The 22533-nt window shown below is 34.1% G+C and overlaps 1 protein-coding gene across 1 annotated transcript; it reads right to left on the bottom strand.

The window, feature by feature from the left end:
• Nucleotides 1–1459: 1459 nt before the first annotated feature.
• On the bottom strand, nt 1460–22123 carry LOC134235939 (protein Wnt-11b-2-like). The gene is made up of 5 exons (XM_062718119.1): nt 21249–22123; nt 6702–6934; nt 4195–4475; nt 3408–3700; nt 1460–2031 (listed from the first exon to the last, which is right to left on the bottom strand). The coding sequence occupies exons 1-5, from the start codon at nt 21329–21331 to the stop codon at nt 1857–1859; spliced, it is 1065 nt and encodes a 354-aa protein (XP_062574103.1). The 5' UTR covers nt 21332–22123; the 3' UTR covers nt 1460–1856.
• Nucleotides 22124–22533: the final 410 nt, after the last annotated feature.

Below are 22533 nucleotides of genomic sequence, written 5' to 3'. Positions count from 1 at the left end.
GACGTTTATTTCATTTTATCTACTTCATTTTACTAGACATTTTTGTCACAACAATGAGCATAATGCTGGTGTTTAACTATAGAAGACCGGATGTAGAGTTGACCGGATGTAGAGTTGTAGATCATTTTCTACTATTATAGGTACTTAAAACATTATTTTCGTAAAACTACTTTAATGTGTGGTTTTCACACCGATTGAAGGACATCTTAAACTTAAAGAAATTAAACGTTTTTAAATAAGGCTGGATAAAATTAATTCTACGTTTAACGTCACCTTAAAATACATAACCAAATGAAAGAGGGGAAAATGAACCAAAATAAAACATTCAAATGAGTATTCTTCCATTTACTTGAATCTAAATGCTTTGATATTTGTGAACATGTAACAGTATCGGTAAATGGTTATATCTGATAAATCTGTCAGTTAGAAATATTATTTTACTCATTCCAAAATACATCTCATACTGAGACAAAATAATGTTTTTTTTTCTCGTAGAACGCACGGAGTTTTTAGTTTTTGAAACTAAAGGCAAAAGCGGTAATACAGATATTTTAAATATGCTATTTTTTTCAATTTCTTGAAAACTAGTACTAAGGCGCGCCAATGACATTAAACATAGAATTACGTCTTTATACTTGTATATAGTACTGAGTAATTATCCAGGTGAAAAGTAAGAGGAAAGAAAAAAATATATAATCATTGATAAACATTAAGGAAGAGATAAGATAATGTTATATTATTAATACAACATGACATTCTAAAAATAAAAAAAAAATCATTTATAACAAGTATACAACATATACTGTACATATACGACCCATGTATGTAATTAAAAATTGAAGGCCTATGTAAATCGATGATTTCCAATGAAAATAACTTTAGTAACAAATAGCTGTACACTGTACATGCTTATATGACATTGTAAAGAGTATAAATATAACAATATATTTACAATTCCATATCAACAAAAAATGATAACAATTTGTTTCCTATACAAAAGAGATAAATTTCATTTATTTACATACAATGTACATTGGATTTCAATTAAATATAACATCTGTAGGCAGTATTCTTGTATGTCACTGTTAATAAATTGTGACCTTGAACTTTGCAGATAATACAACCAGCTCTAAACTAGTGTTCATCAGCAACACGAAGATCGAGTTAATGATACAGGCTCGAATTCACTAACTTAGGGCTCGAGTCCACAAATTATCGGTTCGAGTTCACTAACTCAGGGCTTGAGTTCACAAATTATAGGTTTGAGTTCACTGGCTAGGGGCTCGAGTTCACAATTATACGTTCGAGTCTACTGACCAGGGGGTCGAGTTCACGAAATATAGGTTCAAATTCACTGGCTAGGGGCTCGAGTTCATATGTTATAGGCTTAAGTTCACTATAAGCTTGGGACTATAAGCTTCAGACAGGTAGTTTAAGCTGAAGTTAAAACCTACAGACTCAAGTTAAAAAAAAAAACATAGAGTTGAGTAGTTCCACAGTTATTGTTCCAGTTCTCCACCTGTAGAACTCGAATCACTCGCTGTAGAACTCGAATCACTCGCTTTATGCTCGAGTTTAATTACTGCAGGATTGGGTTTTAAACAGCTACCATTTGTGGTAGGTGCAATCTCACTGGCTAAAATTGAGTTTTCCAGCTCTACGCTCACATTAACGACTCCAAGTTCAAGTTCACCGTTCTCCCTGTGATCAAAATTCATTCACTATAAGCTTGGTAGTTTTTTTTAATACATCCACACCTTTAGAAGAGCATCTGAGTGAAAAGGTACCTTGAATATCAGCGCAATCTCGGTCACGTCCCGTAGAAGAGTTTCATTTAAACTGAGTACACTGTACAACTATCGACAAACATTTAGATGGAGCGTCTTTTCGCATGTTTTACATTTGACGTAACAACACCAGTAATATTTACATTCACATCGTTCTACTATTTTTTTGGTGAAGCTGCGGTAGCCCCGCCCACAACACATTGCGTCACATCCGCCCCAACCGGAACTGTCATTCCTACAAAACCTACAACAAAAGGATAAAATTACAAATCAAACAATTATACGTCATTTTCTGCATTTCTCACTGCTTATTTGTAATTTTCTGGGTAATTTTTAATGATATACTAGTATACACTTTATTTTATCTAAAAATAAAATGCGTTATTTTTTTTTGTTAGTAAGGGAATTAATGACGCAGCTGTTGCAGGAATAAAACATTACCCATGTAAGCCATTGGCTTCAATGTTTAATTCCCGTACTAACACTCAAAGAAAGATCTTTAAGTGTTTTTAGCAATATATGTTCAAATAATCATATATAGTAGTTACTAATATAGGATAAATAAGGTAGCTTAACTATTGTATTTATCGGTACATCATTTTAAATCATTCATTACATCATCGGTAAACCTTTGTACGTCTGATGAATGGAATAGCCACTGCCATGAAATCTAAGCAGGTGGTTTAGTTAGTGATGTTTACTGACTGATAAACGCAATTGTTTTTTATAAATAAAGGAAAAAAATATATCCAGTCCATGTAAATATTTTATTGTTTAATTTAAGTAAAAGTCTTCAAGAGAGTTGATTTCATGAAAGACGATAAAAAACGAATATTTGGTTATTCGCGTCTTCAGTGCATGGGGAGCGATGAATTCTGACATTTATATTATAGCTACCCTTCATCGTCCGCTGCGTGGATGATCCTGTGTTACATATATATTAAGTATTCTATCTAATACGGAAAACAGTTCAGAAGTTATCTCTCTTTGATTACATTCTCTCTGCATGTAATACAAGACCTGAATCAGTCAAAAGTTTAAATCTGAGAAGACTTAATTTATTTTTCATTCACGCTTGCTAACACCTTAATCACAGTCCGTATGATTAATACATCACAACTGTAGCAGATTTACGAGGGGAAATTTTTATCACTTTAAAAGAACGCGAGGGCTTCTCTGATGGTATCGCTGAGAATATTGTGAGCATGAACTCGGCTCTCTAGGGCAAAGAGGTAATAAAGGTCGCTTTTGAGAACCCAGTTCTCTAGAATAGGAAGATAAGAAGGGTCTCTTTCTTCTTATTGTCAATCGTAATCATCATAAAATGTGTTTAAGACACAAAAGATTCGTCCAACTCTGGACAGAAGGCAAATTCAATTATAAGCCATCAGTGGACGAGCAGTGCATTTAAATGAAACAGATACTGCCCATCAGCGCACCAGCAGATTACTATAAGCAAGACACATCGCATAATATCAAGAAGAGATCAAACTTAATGTTTTGTTATATATGAAAATAGTCCTTTATCGTAAGTCATTGCAAAAATATAGAACTTATTAATAAAGTCAAATTGATTTTGTAATATTTTTTTAAAATTATTATTTGTTTATCATTACTAACCTCCCTTGAGTTCCGGCTGACCCCGTTTTAGGATCCGGACTGCAATAGTCTGGGGACTTTGTAAAATAAATCAGAGATTTTTCGGAAACACTCTGTACATTAGGTCTCACGGGGACAAATATCCGCTTATTTTTGCGTTTTTTCCTCCGCACTTCCACTGCATTGGCGTATAAATTTTTTAAGGTGGTTCCTATCACAGAGAAATCCGGAAGTGACCTCCAACATGTCTTTATGGAGCAGGAACCGGAAACTCCGTGACATTTACACGCTGTGGTCATACTCTGGGCTACAATCTGTAAAACAATAGTAATTAACATAAAAACATCTTCAGAAAAATAGACAAACTACCTATAACATATATCTTAAGGGAATTTTTGAAAACTTTTTTTTCAAAAATTATAAAATCACTGACAGGTAAATTACATGTACTGGAATTTGCAAACTGAAAACTGAAAGCCAGATTCATATTCTTTCATGTTTACTTGATCCGAAAAGTTATTTACTTGGAAGGTAAAAATGTGACATTACATCATTCAGTAACCAATTTATACGACTATAAAACACCTTAATTAGCTCAGAAATATAGTTATTCATAAATGTTATCCGAAATATAAGATTGCAAGGATTTTTCATTTAATATTAGGTCAGAATTTACAAGATTACAAATTCGTGCTTCTAATATTCTCAGTTACAGACTATTTAGGACCTGTACAAGATTCATTACGTCATGTGCTCCAATGACGTTACGTAAGTTTGTGAAATAATGATAAAAATATAATAAACGTACCAAGCGTCCAGCGGCGTTATTATGACTATTCATTTTTGACTTTTTGGAGTTTCTAATTTTGCCTTTCTTCATCAGTTCTGCATCAGTGAACTGTTGGCCGAAGTGGAGTCCATATTTCAGATCGTCCCCGCAACCTCCCCACTTAAATTCCTCTTGGGGTGGGTGGTTAGGGAGAGCTCCACAACTACATTTAGTGGTCACTCCCACACTACATGCACGTGCAATGGAATGCACGAGAGAGGCCGAGGCTATAGCGTATACATAAGCTTGCTCTCTGGTTCCTGGAATATGTTGAGATGGTATTAATTTATACTCAGAAAAATTTTAGCATAGTAGTATGCTGTATTTCATATTACTGTCATTATAATTAATCATAGTGATAAAGATTTATTTAAAGTTTAATCAAGTTCAGATCTGTTTACGAAATCATTTCTCATTCATTTGAGATAATACCCTCAAATAATGTTAAAGACAGAACACCGAAGGACAATAATTATGTAAGAATTATTTATTGGCAAATTATGCCTGGTTTCGCGCCAATAATGTGCTTCCTCTTTGCCGCCTCTCAATCAGACATTGCTTTATGAATCTCTGATTCTAGAAAATGACAATAAACAGAGAGAATAAGCAAAAGAGAGGTCTTCATAAATAATCGAAAATGGCACTCGTTCCGTTTTATTTACAGATTAACAAGACGCAGAAATCCCACCTCAACACCTAGCGGAAGATAACATTTCCTAACTAAAAGTCAAATACATCATGGAGCTTATCTCCGGCTTGGTAACAGAATAAATCAGAGAGATGATACCGCGTTATTTTTACATTGGTAGATTTATATGTCCTGTCTTTCACAATTTATATAATGTTCTGCTTCAATGTTTGCAGAAATACAAATCCTCATAAACGACTTCCTTGAGAATACCGTTTGTTTCACATCATAATTAGCAAATGCACAAAGGATAAAAAGGTCATTTAAAATAACTTTAGGGGTCTATAAAGGTCGTTGAAAAAATAACAGAATAGCGACCTGTCACTTTCCATCTATATAGAAAAAAAAATTACATCGAATTTGAAATTTTGAGATAATAAACGCATTTTAAGTTTTAAGCATTTCTAGTTTTCTTGTTTTGTTGACTTTGATTGCTAAGTTGACCCTTTCTTCGATAATCTTAAGCTTTCTGTTATATATATTTTTCAAAACAAAAGAATATATAAACTCCTTAATCTAAATAGATGATAATCTATAGACGTGAACTTTTATGTTATACCTGAGCCTTCTCAAAGTAACTGTACTCTTTTATTAACATATCTGATTGATAAATAATTGCAATGTTATAGCATGTACATGTACCTTCTCTCTCTCTCTCTCACTAACTTTGACAGAAAATAAATTACTGAATTTCAGAACAGTGGTACTTGTACATGTATAATGACCATACTTCTTCGTTATGTAAGATGTTTCGCACCCTTATTCTCTAAACGAGACGGAACCCAGCACCAGCTCTTTTATACACTCTTAATTTATTTACGATTTATTTTTGTCAAAGATGCAGGAAATATTCTATTTTCTGGCTGCTAAATTATAAGGCAGATAGTTTTTAATGCTTCATAAACCACTGTAAATGAAGGGTATACAGTTTATAGCATTTCGTCACGTTCTCATCCAAGGTGTGATGGGCAAGGCCAGATCTTTTATTGACTACATGTGTTCTTTAAAAGAAATCTTTGGACTTAATTAAATTTTCAGTAAAGGGATACCATTCTATTAAGAGAGATTACCACCGTGTCAATAACATAATACCTGTGTATTGTTGATAGTAGATACAGACAAGCGGTCTATAATAAAATCTAACACATCATTATTTCATGAATTCTCACAATAGTCTCCTACATGTCTTCTATCTGCATTCATTTTACTGTATTTGTGTAAACATAAAATCTTTTTAGTTAATGTATTATTTTGAAAGTTGAGTCAAGTTGAGTTATATATTAGACAGGGGCGTAGTATCAGGGGGGGCCCGGGGGGGCCTGGCCCCCCACTTTTTCTCCCGACATTACCTTTACGATAGAAAATGTTTACTGAAGGAAGGTTGGCCCCCCCACATTTCAGCAAAGGGTTGTGTTATAAAGAAAATTTACCCCAAAAGGTTTGAATTGAAAGATAGTTGGTCTTGAAAAAAGTTAGCCACTACCCCCCCCCCCCCCCCCCCCCACGAAATAGGATTTTCGACTTCGGGCAACTTTATTTCCCTTTAATTTTTTTTGCTTGTCAACTTTTCAGGTATGTAAAAAAAAAATTTCTCAGGTTGGCCCCCCCACTTCCAAAAACGATGCTACGCGCCTGTTAGATATATGGTTGAGTTAGCAATTTTAATATTTTTAAAGAAGTTTAAAACAATTACGATGATAATTCTTTGATGCATCTCGAAATGGTCCTCTATCTTTAACAAGAACGTGTGCAGAGCAGTAATTTTGTAATTGTAAACTGAAAAGGACGAAGAATTTACCTCTGGTGAGATCACGTGATAATTTTGGCGCCCTACGAACAGACGAACAGTTCCATCTTCTGTCTGCAAACTGCCCTTGACAAGTATCCATGGCAACATAAGCTGCGTGCGCAACTGTTCCCATTAAGTCCAGATTTTGTTTACACTGTTTGCTCTGCTTGCCGATAAGTCCCAGAGATTTCGAACAATTTTTATCGTCAGTCCAAGATTTCTGCTTACTTTGATAAAGAGTTCTGAAAAAATTAAAAGAATTGATATTTTAAATATTCAAATGATTAATAACTGTTATCGTTTATTTTAATACGTATATACTTGTACAGCGAATCTTTTTTTTTCTTCACACCGACTGTAGTCTCGCATCCAAAAAATATACATGTAGTACTAGTTAGCATTTATATCTAAACAATTTCTCCCTCTGAAGGGAAAGCAATATTGTTTTAATTTGAATAAAGTATTATTTTTAGCATAATCTTTTATAGTATATTTGATGAAAAAGAGAGGATAGACTCTAATTAGTATCTATATGCGTATTGTGTATGGAGTTATGATAGTCATATAAGAATCATTTAAACAAAATTTTATGCTGAATTCTTCCAAGGTTTGAGGGAAAGAAAATTCCCGTTCAATTAAATACTAGTATTTATTTATTTGCATTGTGCAAAGTTGATATGCCCCCGACTGTTCCGGGTCACACTCGATTTGTCACCTCGCTGTGGGGGGTCACTGATCCCGGACCCGAGATCTCGGAGGGCGAATTAACATCTGCTCGTTGGATTAAGACATGAATCCGCTGCGTAAAAGGCGGGAGATTACTGAGGGTGCATTAATGTATGTCAGGGGATTAGGACCCGACTTTTTTATGAACTCGATCAGCCCTGTCATTGCATACAAAATCCCTGTGTCAATACGACACGACATTATACAATCACCGACACTGCTTCGGTGTCAAATCAAAGCATTACCTTGACGCGGTGTGCTGGGAAAGTCGTCAGGGAATTTAACTTAATCCAAGAAAACATGAAATGTTGCAAAGTTTTAAGTCCATCGACGATAGAACACAGAGAAAGGTGAAAGAAGGTGACGGGAAATATGTAAAGATGTTTTTTTATAAGAGTGAACTATGCCCAGGTCTTGATTTATCTACAGGTGCAGGTCTTCTAGTGAATACAATATCGTTGAAGGAACAAAAATCATTAAAGTCCTAAACATAAAAAATTCCAAAGAGACCGTCTTCCCAAAAAAATATTGGAGAAAGGTGCGCTATACACCTTAAAGAGATTATATGTTACACTATACGTTCATCAGTCGCTTCCAGTGTTCGAATAGCTAGGGAAAATAAAGACACTTTCTATAATGTACACCTCATGTCTTTATTTTATCATGAGAGCCTCGGGTCATCTAGCTCACCTGAGTCATATTATTGCGATTTCAAGCATGATATATTATATTGCAAGCCTGAACTCAGCGAAGGTCCCTGTTTTCAACATTTTGAACCAGCAGCAAACATATACATGTATACTGTTACACATAGGTACACACAAGTAATCTTTGTGTATTAAATCTGGATGATGCTTTTATTTTTAAGTAGAAGTATGGCACTGTGATGAACACATCCCAATTCATGTGAAGTATGAAAGCCCTAGCTCCAATTGCTCAAAAGTTATGGCCAAGGATCATGTGTGAGTTTTTGTGAAAAAGTCGGTCAAACTCCAAGGTCAAGAGGTCAAATTTGGTGGTACCTAAAGAAAGGTCTTGTCACAAGGAATACACCTGTAAAATATGAAAGACACAGTCCCACCCACTCAATAGTTATTGGCTAGGTTAAAATTGACAACAGGCAGAGAGAGAGAGGCAAACAGATAAACAGCTACAGACACACACACAGGACAAAAAACAATATACCCCCGGGATCTTTCGATCCAGGTGTATAAAAATTAAACAAACTCCAATAAATACTACGTGAGGATGTTGTTTTCATACAAACTTGTCTTATCAATTTCATGCTTCTAAAAAGAAACTCTTTTGATAATTGAACAAATTAAGGAACAGTGTAAACTGTGACAAATTGCGGATTGTTGTTAATGTTCTTCATATCAGCGTACCAATCGATCATATTGGGGTTAAAACTTTAACCTACAAATTGTATATTATTTTTAAAACGTCGCAACATCAGCTATGGTATCAGATGACCCCAGATGAACTTTACAGTTCATCACTGTTCGACCTTATGATAAACACTGACTACTGAGTATCTCAATTGACCAATCAGGGAGTAGCTTACACGACCTGTAACCGGATATGGACAAGATAACACTAAATACCCGGGTGGGGTTACTGAACTCCCCTCGTATCGTCTCCATCAGATTTAAACCCCCGGACACGCTCGGTAGATCTATTTGACCTGTTGTTCAGTTGATCCTTATTAAGTTCTCAAATGTCGATGGAGGTTTCTCAATTGTCGGATCTTAATCTTCCGCAGTTCAGAAACACATTTATCTTAGTCAGTCATAACAATAAAATACAAATAAACAAATAGTAGTGATATATAATAGTAATTTTCTTTGTAAAAAACGGAATTCAAAATAACAGTTATATATCCCCGGTACATACTAGTTATCTTAGTTTCAAATATAAGGGTATTGTCTAGGTCTTGTGTATTTATGAAAGTGAGTTTACCATAATTTCTTAAGTAAAAAGGAAGTATTTCTTAGTAAAGAGGAACGCAATTCTTCATTGATAATAAAGTGTTCTTACTTCCTTTTTTTCTAATTAAGCGGGAGTGTGCCACTTATTAGTTAACCCTAAGGAAGTGTGCACACAATCACCCCAGCCTTGACTTTTGACAAATTAGGACGAGGAAATCGATTGACCAGAAAAATTCGAAGTTAGAGCCCATCCTCGCAGCGTTCATCGACATCAATTCCCGGTTTCTGTGACAATCATAAGAGATATTGAAATTTGAAAACATCTGCATTTATTGTACACGTTTTGATGTCGACAGGATAAAAATGAACGAAGCTTTGGTTACAATTTATCATAGAGACCCAAAGGGGATAGCTGTGGTTACATCATGATGGATTTCTTTTAGAAAACACCTGTCGCGTTGTCGGAAATCGGGTGCATGATCCCTGTAGGTTCTCTCTGGTTTTGTTTTAAAAGGGGTTAATGGGAAATCGTGTTAATGGGGTGATTAGTGAGATCCGGAGAGATAGCAGTAACAAGATAGCCCGAGGCCACAGTGCGAGTAACCACAGACAGTATCCGTCTCATCAAAGACTGAAATTGTTTTAAAACTGATTCCACCGATTTCAATGGTCCACAGAAAGACTTAAAATGAAATCGTATTGCTTAATTTCTCAGACTACTATAGGATGTGTGTACATTTTTTACTTTACATTTTGGTGATTATTAATTTCATGACAACAAAATCTGCTTGATTTTTTTTAAAGAATAAAAGTCAAGGTTATATTTATCGATTTGAGGGCATGCACAAATCTTGTATTTTGTGCTGTCTGATGACTTTAATGGGTACCAGCTTATTGCAATAATCAAATTCATGATCTATTTATTAACTAATGAAAAGGTCCCAATTTTCTTCTATAATTGAAAGCGAATTGAGGACTTAAGTTTCCAATATTTATCCATTATTTATATAAACTACATGGTAAAGCCCACTATTCGACCGATGTTAATTAATTTGATTTATATGTGAATTTTTTGGTGATAAACGGGCGTATACCGTCATATTAAACTTTGTGATGTAAATACAAGCCCAACATAAATTCCAGCATTAACACGGCAGATTTATTGATAAAATAAACGAAAAACTTCACGGGGTTCATTAGACATTAAAGTTTTATTCCCTTTTCTTGACCCTTGCACTATTTATGGGATATATCTATATTCCACTATGAACTGCCTGTATAATTTTTAGATTTATGCATCGAAAAGAAATTTTAATGGTTTCTTTTAAGAATCAAAATCCAAGGGTAATGAATGTTGCATAACATAACTTACATATAGGTTCAGGGACAGGTTAGATCATTAATTGAAAAACACATCTGGCCAAAATTTAAAATACACCCACAGTCTATGGGAGATAGGTCTTACAATGTATTTGACATACAATAATGTTCTTAATACGAAATCAATCTGTTCCCACCTTTGTGAAATTTATGAACATACGAAGGGATCGGAGGGTCCATGAATATTTTCCTACACTGTAGTTTAAGGGGCTGCTAAAGAAGAAATTGTAAATCCACTACTACAAAAATCAAAATCGAAAAACTAAAACAATAAAAACAGAAAAAATAATTTACATGCATATAAAACAGTAAATGACTCTTCCTTACATTGAGTTGGGAGGTCTGAAATCACCCTAGGTTGTTTTCCTATATTAAGTAAATTAAGGCCCTGACCCCCATCCCGCTTGATCCGCCAATGGTTTAACTTTGTCAAGTAACAGCTTAATTAAGGAAAATACCCTGTTTAAACGCAAAAGGCTATTTTTTTCTAGATAATAAGATATTCGTCGAAAGTTGCTCGTGTTATTCTATCAGTGCTCTAATAATTTCATTAATGTCTAACGTTACATGTTTACAGGTGTACGATTCTAATTTCCTACACGGCCAGTTTTCATTATATCAACATAATCTAATGTAGTGGAATTTTATCCTGACTTATCCTTAAGTTGAGAAATGAATGCCAAGATAAAGTTCTCATTTTTCTACGTTAGAATCCGACCAATAAAAATTCCTGCCCTTTAGTTACTAGAGATACAGCACATAAAGCACTCGTGTCACTCTGATGAATGGGACAAAAACCACCTTAAACGCGGGAAGTCGGGAGTCGACACTAAAATCAAGACTGAAGACGTTCCTAATTGATATTCTGAATTTGATTCAATGATTTTAAAAAAAACTTTTAAAGCAGCACAAGGTCTAAATATTTTTTTAAACACAAGAAGTCGAAAGTCGACAGTAAAATCGAAACCCATAACGGCCACGTTATTTTCCGCATCCCATCTTCGATCGCAGTATTTCATGATCAACAGAACACGTGGAGAAACCTTTAAGGCATTAGTTTACCTGTAAATCTCAAGGAAACATTGAAGTATACGTGCTTGATCCTAAATTCCAAGGTTTAGCCGAATGTGATATACTTATAACCCATAGGAGGAAAAGTATCTACTATCTAGCTCATTCCAACCAATGTGACTACAATTAATTTCCAATGCTTTTTTTTCTTTTCAGATCGCTTGTTTGGGTAGACCCTATACTGATGCAGAGGGGTTGTTTAAAATTTGCATGGTAACAAATTCAGCAAGATATCGTAAAAAGGGGATGACGCCAGAAGGGTTTGTCTGAGATGTGGATTCAAATCTTTAAATTTTTCAAGATCATCATGTTGAGATATTGGGTTGAAATCTCAAGATTTGCCCCTATTCATTCAATTTGAGAATCTGAAAATGGTATAAATTCTTCGGAACTGAAAATCGTTTAATAAAAATATTCCTTCAAAACAGAACATCCCTAACATAAATATTCAAGTTCGAATTGCCTCGAATATTTTTCGTAGAGATTATCGTTCTGGGGGTAATGTTTCATTGCACTTAACAATCTAACTCTCAATGTCAGTCTTAGCCACAAAACACCGGGGGAGAATGAATCACAAATTGAAAGCTCATTCTTAATATTTACTTTATAAGTATTTAAAGATGAAAATCAAAAGAAATTCTGCACTCGAAAAGTCCTCGACAGCATTATGGGTTTGTTGACATAAGTCGTAAACATGATTATTAACAACCAATAAATACATCATTCTGTTTAAGACTTCGATACTACCCTCCACGTTAGGGAACCCTCCAATTGTAAATAAGACCCTCGGCAAAGACCAAGGTTTTGTAAAATGCCTTGTTCAGATGTACTTCTCAATGGCACTCCACATAACATCAAAGGCTCTTCTGTTTTGTATCGCTAGAAAACTTTAAATTCCACCCCAGCGTCATCTGTGAACGGAATTTGTTGATACAAAATTAATCATTTTTGTAATGATACAAAATTAATCATTTTAACATACCCAACTTGGTAATGCATATATATTGCTTTACAACGTTAACTATATTAAGGATAATGTAACATGACTATTAAGTTGCAACTGGAAATGCTGGTACACAATTAAGGTTTAAGGAAAAAAAAAAAAAAAAAAAAAAAAAAAAAAAATCCAAATAAAATAAAACAGACATTTCAACTTGCTGAAGGGAACTAAATTAGAAATTTAGAAAGTTCATATATATGTACATGTAACAGACTTTTCTGCTCAACATGTTTTCTAATTTTTTATTGCTTCTTATTGCAGATTTTAAATTCATTATTAAACGATAATAGTGCTATCTAAATGTTGATACGTGTGAACAACGCTTGTGTATATTACTATGTGTTGTTCTCACATTTATGTATTTGTATATGTTGTATATATACATAATGTATGTTTCTATGTGTTGTATACACAAAGATTGTATTATGTGTTTTATTTTAACATAGGTGTTTTTCTTTGTGTTGCATATTATATATACACTGTATGTGCCTTTTATGTGTTGAATACATGTATATATACATATGTGTGTTTTCATGTGTTGTACAGATACATACTTTGTATCACTATGTGTATTTTTATGTGTTAAATATACTTGTCAAATATTGTACATACGAATGTGTGTTTTTATATGTTTTTTACCTATACACATGTGGTTTTTACGTGTTGTATATATATAAAAAATATGTTTCTATGTGTTGTGCATACATGCATTGTATTATCTGTTTTTATGAGTTGTGGGTTCATTGGAAGGAGAGGGAGAGAGGACCAGTTTACATTAGGATAAGGATTTGGAAGATTCCATCATGGGAATTTTTTTTTTCGATGATATACTTGAGTTTTTATACAGGTAACTCTTAATGGCTCGAACTTCGATCTCTCGAAGTCCTTGATCGCTCGAAGTAAGTCTGAGGTCCCGAATTTTTCCTCTATATAATTAAGCAAATTTTTACCCTTGATTTTGTATATCAAAATGTTTGTTTTCCCTTAGTTTCTATTTATTCGAATTGAAAATTTTACTTAGGAAAAGAAAGAGGTGGGGATGGGAATGGGGTATTTCGACCTTTCTACCTACTTGGTCCATGATTACTTGATTTGACACCCTCTTGGAGAAAGTGGGGCGGGGTACCTTCTAAACACTGAGGGTGGGTTTAAATATTTGTTTTCTTTCGGCACATTGACACCTTCTTTTGAAATTGATTATCTGAATTATAGGAGAATAATTGTAACAGGTATATCAAGATACAGCCATGAAATCATTTGTAGACTGGAATTGTAATTGAATAGCTTGAATTGTCAAGATCCGACTGTGTCAAAGAACTACTTAACAATAGATTTTGCCCGTCTACCTTACACACATTGAAAACAGCGGGGATTTTAGTGTCTATGCAAATATAAATATTTGTTAGATAATATCCTGCAATTTGTTTTTATCGCCTCATAGAGAGTCACGAATTTAATCTGCAGTGAAAAAATACATAATGAAATAGCAGCTTAATTTTTTCGCATTTCGCACCAATCACAATAAAGTTCGGGCATGTGCTCATCATCTTTCAAATTGAAATATTGAGATATTTACATATGTCAAATTAAAACCGTGTACTTATCAATTACGTACCCCAGATTTCTTTAATTAAACATCATAGAATTTAATGCTAGGCATTTGAAACAAGCCTTGGGTTGCTTTTCACCGCTGTGATTTTAATTGGTATTACGACATTTTGATGAACGTCTTGAATTCTTGTTCAACAATTGTAATCCAGCACGAACGAAAACGACTTCGAGATCCTGATTGTTGCGAAAAAGTAAACTTTTATGAGCATCAGTAGATGAAATACCGCTAGCAATCCTTGTAGGATTGGGTTTTTTTCAAATAAGTTAAATTTAAATACATAATTATAAAGTAAATATAGTAGATTTCTGAGTTATCAACAGGAATTCGCATTTTCATTTTTACCATAGTGACTATTTTTGACGCTAGCATTTTCTATAATCAATTTTGTTGAAAACTTCTAAGAAAATTTTTTTTTAATTCTTATCTATAATCCACTTTTTTTAAATAATATGATTGAATTTGATGACAATGGAAGTGTTTTTCTTTCACATTATTATTTTGAATGTTTTTCCTTATCATAAAGGATGAAAAGGCACATGTCTCTCTGCATTAATTTCATTGTATGCCCTGTTTGTGAACAGACAAATTGAAATCTAAACCTCGGCATCCAGAGTCTAGACAAAATGTGATAATAACCGCTCAATTAAAGTTTTATCTACGCTTTCTTTTATGTGGTGAACTTTTTTTTATTAATTTAAATTTGTGAGGTCAAATCTGGGGTGATTTGAACTCTTAACCCGGAAATAAGTCCACTTTGGAAAATTACACAATAGAAACATAAAAGTCTTCTAGTACAATGCAGCTGTTTTCACTTGATTATTCTCAGTGAAGATGTGATATACTTTCGATGCACTTTTACTGGGATAGAAGCTGTATGCTATCGCAAAGAGATTCGACACATGCGTTGACATCAAAGCCGAAGGCCTTATTCTATAAAAAGTCAAACTCATTTCCGCATTGCATGAAGGATTCCCGGAATATTTTTCACATCAAACATCGGATATCAAACAGGAGAGGCCGTTTTAAGTCCGTTCATTCAGAAAAAGAAATCCCCTGTTTCCTTGGCACAGATCATTACAGCGTGTCACCTAGACTTTCCAGTTCATGGATTGATTTTTGATTCAATACATGAATGAAAATAACACACACTACTACTGTTGAAGAGAATGTATAAATCGTATAGAAAGTTGTGTAATATTTTATGGTCAGCTTTTTTTTCATATATTCGCCAATCCTTCATCTTTCCATTTAAGATAAGACTTTCTACTTTTATAGAATTTTCAAAATAAAATCTTTTATAAATATAAAAGTAAATTATATTCCATTTTCTAGATTATACATGTATAAATGAAAGAAACATTGCTCCTAAAACTCTCTTTCACGGATTTCTTTTTTTTTTTTGGGGGGGAGTACATGTATAATTGTATGTATGGATAAATTGTTATGTTACTTCAGAAAAGTGGTAAATAGTCACACAAAGTCAAAGTATGGTCAAACACAGTCATTGTAATAGTCAAATATATATTTAGTCACACAAATAAAAAACCATTTAAGAACTTATAGTAATAGTCAAACTAAATTAAAGTTATAGTCACACAAAGTCAAAAAATATAATCACATAAAGTCAAAGTAGTAATCACAAAAAGTCATAGTAAAGGTCACACACACTTTAATTAAATAATAGTTACATACACCGTTAATGTAATAGTCACTTAAATTTAAAGTTAATCATAAAAGCATAATCAAAAATCAAAGAAATTGGCAGAGAAATTACAATTCAGCCTCTTAATCGATTTTGACGATTTTTTTTAAAACCGTAAGCCATTTAATTATAGGTAGGTTTTAATCTGCAGTTATTGTATCCTTAATACCAGTAAGTTATGTGAAGCAAACTCTTTGTACATTGGTCACTATTAGGAACCAGAAAATGAAATATTCAATTTGAATAAAGTTGTCATAAAATTGCGAATTCTCGCGAGATTTCCGTTTCAACAGCTGGATGATTTACTAGAATACGAAACCTCGCAGTGAGCCATTAACGTCGACACCCCATTTAGCTCGCCCAGAGCCCAGAGTTTATTATCCCGCTGGCCTAATATATTATTTGTTTTACAAGATAGATCTATAAATTTTGACAAAACAAGTTAAGATTTTGAGTGTTCGCAGACGCTGGTGCTGGGGTATAAAAAAGCCACGTGAGACTTGGCGAGATCTGCCGAGATCTCTTCCAGAAAACTGCGTTCGATTGGCATTTATTGCCAACCCATGTTACGGACTTTCATAATTTACAAAGACTCTCTCTTGAAGCACACGTGGTTCTATTACAATATCATTTACTGAATGATGTATGTTTATATCTTAGCGATTTTTTGTGTGTAGGTTTTTCTAGTATTTGATACTATCTGAAGAATAAATCGTTAACTTGTTGAAAATTAAACCTCCGAAGACGTCTTTTCGGCTTATCGTTATACTTTCATAAACTCTTATAAATATGACGTTTGGCGAAAATGAATGGGTTATGTCTAACAGCTGAAGAATGAGGGAGGAAGCCAGGAATGAAAGTTCGGTATAACGGGCTATACTACTAGTCCCCCGAACAAGAAAGTCATCTAACGATTTCCACGTTGTTTTCATACTTTTATAAATTTCAAATCTGTTGATCTGAGTTGGGATCTCTTATCTGAACTTTTTATCCAGGGGTTTTCAGTTTTTATGAAAACATTGCAACAAGATGCGGCGTCTCTCTACAGATAACAGTTGAGGGCGAGTAAGAGATGTCTAATTTCTCATTCATTTCAAAATAGAAAAAAGCTTAATTTCTCGTAATTAGTTTTAAAAAAATTAACGCTTTTAAAAGATTTTAATGAGGCTATTGCATTTCGCACTACTTGATACAGAGTCTCCTTAATTGATTTACATCACTGCTTTCGATTGACAATCTGTTTTCAAATTCAATTTGAACATTCGCCAGTGCATCAAAATTGTTGAAATTTAATTTCAGCCCGTCAGCTTACCCATTTCAGATGAGAAAAGAAGTGTCGGTTTAATGTTGGTAATTACTTCCCTCCACTAAGATGCCTCGTGTGACGTCACATATTGACAGCTGATAAACTGGTTCTCACCTCCTGTCAACGCGGGGAATGACGTCATCCTTCAACGTCTCTCTCTCTCTCTCTCTCTCTCTCTCGGCGATACGCTAATATCCCCCTAAATATAAATTACTTGACAATGCTTAGGACAAAGTCAGTGCATTAATTATATATTAAAACTGCAGTCTTTACCTGTTGTCTAATTAATTAACCCCTGTTATTTTTTTAACCACTATGTCATCCAACAACCGCCCACAAGGACATTAAAAATTAGGTAATGTCTGTGTTTGTCATGTCCAATGAGTCAGGAGATAACAGGAATGTCTGGCTGTCTCTGTTGGCCTTAAGAGATTGATTATGTGTGTAGTTATTAAATTCAAATTTATTTATCAAGGACTCGTTGTTTTGGATTCTTGGGGGTTTTTCTCTGCATGTGACAATAATTATTCGGAATAAATCGCAACATCTCGGGCTTTTTTTTTCAGACCTTTTACCCGAGATCTTGTTGCATTGTCATCAAACACTTGGGCTATAATTCAAACTCGAATTTTTAACTCTCTATAAATCCTTTCACCTCATAATACATAGTATGAATATAAGGATGTAAACAAATACAATGTACTATGTAAAACGAAATTGAATTACCTGATTGCTATTCAAAATTGCAATTGTTCATACATGAGAGTTTATACAAATAGGCCCGTTTTCCTGATTATGCGGCACCATCCTTTATCTGCTCTGTGTATATCTGTATCTAATCTAATTTGTTTTAACAAGTGGCTATAATCAAACCTGATGATACAAGAGCTAAGGCTTTAAAGTTACGCCGATTACACAATACAAGGGTCTATAATATGTTTTTATTTGAAGCTTGAAGAAGTGTAGCTGTTGCAGCGATAATTTGGCCAAAGAATGTGATGAAAATAAAGGAAGGTGTTGGAATTCTCTCCCTTTTTCATGGAATCTTTTTTTGTCCATCAAACAAATTTCTAAAATCATATAAAGAATCTGCATATTTTAAGCTTCTAAAACTTGAAATCGATCATAAACATGATAAAGAAAGATTTCTTTTTTTTTTTTTTTGGCGAAACCAAGATGTTACATATTTCAAGAGAACTTAAACCGTTGACATGTGAATGTCTGCCAATTTAATACTTATTTTAGTTGTTCACGTGTTATTGGTAAAAAAAATTTGGTGAACAATTACGCTCAATTAACACGATATGTAAAAGCAGTACGGATAGCGGTGTAAACTCTTGTAAACTGCAGTATTATCAATTATCCCATTCCTTCTAATTGTTTCGACAATTAACCACTTACTGTCAGTCGCCTGTAACAATCCCTCCAGGTGTGAGAATGGAAATGGTTAGGTCATTATTACAGGGAAATTAAATATAAAACAAACTTATAAAGAAGGTGACCTTTCGTCCTCTTGGCCCCAGACGAATTTATGATCCCCACCCACCAAGCATAGGTTGGGGTTCCGTGCGATACCGACAAATTTTACGAGTTGGGCTTTTATCGGGTTTTGTGCTATGACCAGTTGAGCCCCGGAGCCTATTGTCCGAGGTTCGAAATGTCAGCACCTGTCGTAATTAGATTATCATCTACTTGTATTGCGCTCTAAATTGCCTTTATCAGTTTCAGGTAAATTGAATTTCTGTCCTCCTTGATCTTAATTGTTGCTTTTAATTTTATTACGAGACGGAAGGGGTCCTTAACATTAAATCAAATGAATGCCTATATCCCTTAATATAACGAGAGAGAGAGATCTTATGATATCAATTCTGATATTTTACTATTGATGAATTACAGATATTAAACTGTTACCCGCCTATCTATCAGACACAGTAACATTCAATTAAAAGATAGAACGCGACATGAAAACTGGCTAATTATTACAGCCAAGAGATTCCTAAACATGTCTCTTTGAAAATCTGCTAAATCGTTTTCATGGCAGAGAAAAAAAATGTGATTTAAGCAAACATTGCAAAAGTTTATTGGTTGATTTAAATTTTAAGGACAAAACGCATTCATTCAACGCAAAGGGGCCTCCTCCCAATTTATGGTTGTCTTTCATTCCAAATTCTTCTCTTTAATAAAAGCAAAACGTCTTTGAAATACGAAAAAAAGCTGAACAAAAATTCAATTTCTGCTAGATTTAACACGAGTGAGATCAAAAGCTTGCGAATAAATCAAGTGACAAGTTTTTGTCAACCTTTGTAGTGAATGAACGAAGCTAAATGCCTGAGAGAGAGAGAGAGAGAGAGAGAGAGAGAGAGAGAGAGTTTATCATGATTTTCTGTTTTCTTACTATACAATCTTTATATATACACACAGACAGTAAAAAAAATTCCCTCAGACAAAAGTTGTCAGATCGGAGAGATTTAAGGGGACCCTAGTCAATGCGGTCACTTGTGCACCTATATATATATTCAGTACTATACATTTTACATAGAGAGAAAGTCTTCGACTGAGCAGATACAAACGATAAAACAACACGTGGGACAGTTTTATTTAAAGACACTAAACAACTTCATCAACATAAATATTTTCCTTCAGTTGTTGAGGAGGCATTGACAGTCTATCATACTTGTTTTTCGTGTGTATATGACCCCCTTTTATATAAATGGTTTAAATCTACGTGTGGTTTCTTGTTTGTACCATACTATTGATATGCCCGATCATTCTCTAGGTGCACGTGTTTGTTCCTTGCTATTCTTCATATGTATGAAATTTCATAAAGGAAATTAAGAAAATAAAAATATTAATAAAACACTGTCTCCCGAGTTACCCTTGTGTCAATCTGAAAACATTTTTTTACTGAAATTTTCATTTGATTTTCTTGACTTATCACTCTACCGTGTCTAGAAATACAGGTTACAAATATTAAATATGTGACACATTCTCATACATTAAATTAGCAGATAGGATTAAAAAGTAGCAATCATTTCCGGGTAAGATAACCTAATATATGTAACATGCCCTCCTTTGAAGAGTTGAATGACTAGATCGATTTTACGTTGATTATATTACAAATATACAAACTAGATCGTGCTCTAAACGTCCGTTCTATAAGCTTTATTCATTATATGTTGTATAGAATATTGTTTACCTTTTTACACTGACTCTTAAAAAAAAAAATAAAGAACGACATGAAAAAGGGTTGCTCTTAAAACAGAATACATTAATCAGAGCGATTCTCAGGATTTTTCTATACAATGTTAGGGAAGAATGCCGAGGAATCCCAATCAGAACCGATGAAGGAAAACATTTGGGAAAGTATCAAGTAATTGTCTGACTTAATCTCGTATTATCTCGTTATACTCTCATTATAATCACGTCGTGGGACCTAGACTTTTTGACATGCTTTTCGAAGATAACGGAAAGAAAGGAGATGCATGTAGGTTGATGTGGGTTAGGAGAGAGGGACTCAGGGGTAAGGAGGGGTACATGTAATTCATGAGCCGAAATAATTTTAATATTTTTCACTGGTAAGTGTTTGGCTAGGCTTATTTTTATTAGATGAGAACTGAACTACCGGTAAAGGATTTCGATGCTTTAAAATATTTGTGAAAAAAAAACTTTCAGCAGTTAAATGTTAAGTGATAGCATACCATTGTCAGCAATTAAAATTATTTGAGGATCTCAGTCTAACTTCTTATGCATTTAGCGCGCGAGAAATATAAGGTCAAAAATATCTTCGTGCTTTTTAACTTAAAAGTAAAAGAGAAAGTAAAATATACTTACAGCCATCGGATTGCTGCAATCCTGGAAGAAATTAATAGAATCACGAAGAGTGACGACGCCACAGTTTGTCTGTAATGTCTCATGCTTATTACACTTCGATAATAAATTCCAAATCGTATCTCATGAAATCATTGAACACTTTTGTCTCATACTGTAGACGACCGTCACATCTCTATGTCGGGGGGTCTCTAAGTTGTGTGATTCCAGTCCTTTACTCCATAGTCCGACTTCTAAGAATGTGGTACCAAGGACTGAAGTATTCCATAATATATACACACACGCACAAAATAAAAAAAATCTCTCGTGAAAGACAAAAGAATTTAATATTTTTTTTCCCACTTCTTTAACTTTGGATGCACATTCACAAACTGAAAAAATAAGAAGAAAACTCTTGCAGAAAAACCCAGAATTTTTTCATCGTCCAATGACTCCGCCGCGCCGCTGCGCATCAGTTTTACCCCGGTCTGGGTCGTAAAACCGACGAGTTATTTACGACACTCCGATCGTCCAGCCCACTTTTTTCCGATGAAGAATTCATAAACTGCAAATCACATTTCACCACTGCTTTTACATCCTAAGGGACATTAATCGAATACTGTTATTTTTCCACCATTATTTTATCCGGGCTGTTAAAGTCTCGTGTCAACTTACTTTTCGTTATTACCCGTCCGTCTTTGAATTCTCTTTTTTATCCTCAATGGGTTTTTGATCTGCCGCTATGCGTGTTTGAGAAGGAAACCCGGCTCGATAGGCTAGATAAATGCAATATTTCTCTTCTCTTTCCTCCAGTGAAATTTATTACATATCGAATTCAGACTTGAGATTCGCTAAAATAAGAATGGAAAGAATTATTTTTAAAAGTAGGAAGTTCCCTTTGATGAGAGTCCCGCTCCCTCGTAATAGGTGTTCCAAGTCGGCGGGGACTTTTAATATACATCTGGCCTCCATATCAGTATTTAACCCTATACATAAATCAAACACCTATGTACATTGAGACCAGGTAAAGAAAGGAATTCTCTTTCTCTTCTAATTATGAATTCTAGTCTTGTATTCAAATGAAGTTGTAAGAAAAAAAAAATACGTTACAAATTTTACGATCTTTTGTATCAGCTTTCAAGTGGGAACCGTGTACAGTAAATATTTAACTGTCACCTCACTAGAAGTGATGATTAGAAAGGGGGGATTAGATTTCAAGTGTCTAAAAGTACGTCTGCGAATGGCGGGATGAGAAAACACTCCGTTATCGAAACGCACGGCAAAGTAATTAAACTACAAATATCCATAT

This window comes from Saccostrea cucullata, unplaced genomic scaffold (genome assembly GCF_032062105.1).
Source record: "Saccostrea cucullata isolate Sc308-1 unplaced genomic scaffold, CSIRO_AGI_Scuc_v1 ctg1034, whole genome shotgun sequence".
In the NCBI taxonomy this organism is placed as follows: Eukaryota; Metazoa; Mollusca; class Bivalvia; order Ostreida; family Ostreidae; genus Saccostrea; species Saccostrea cuccullata.
This window is presented reverse-complemented; position numbering and strand designations above follow the sequence as displayed.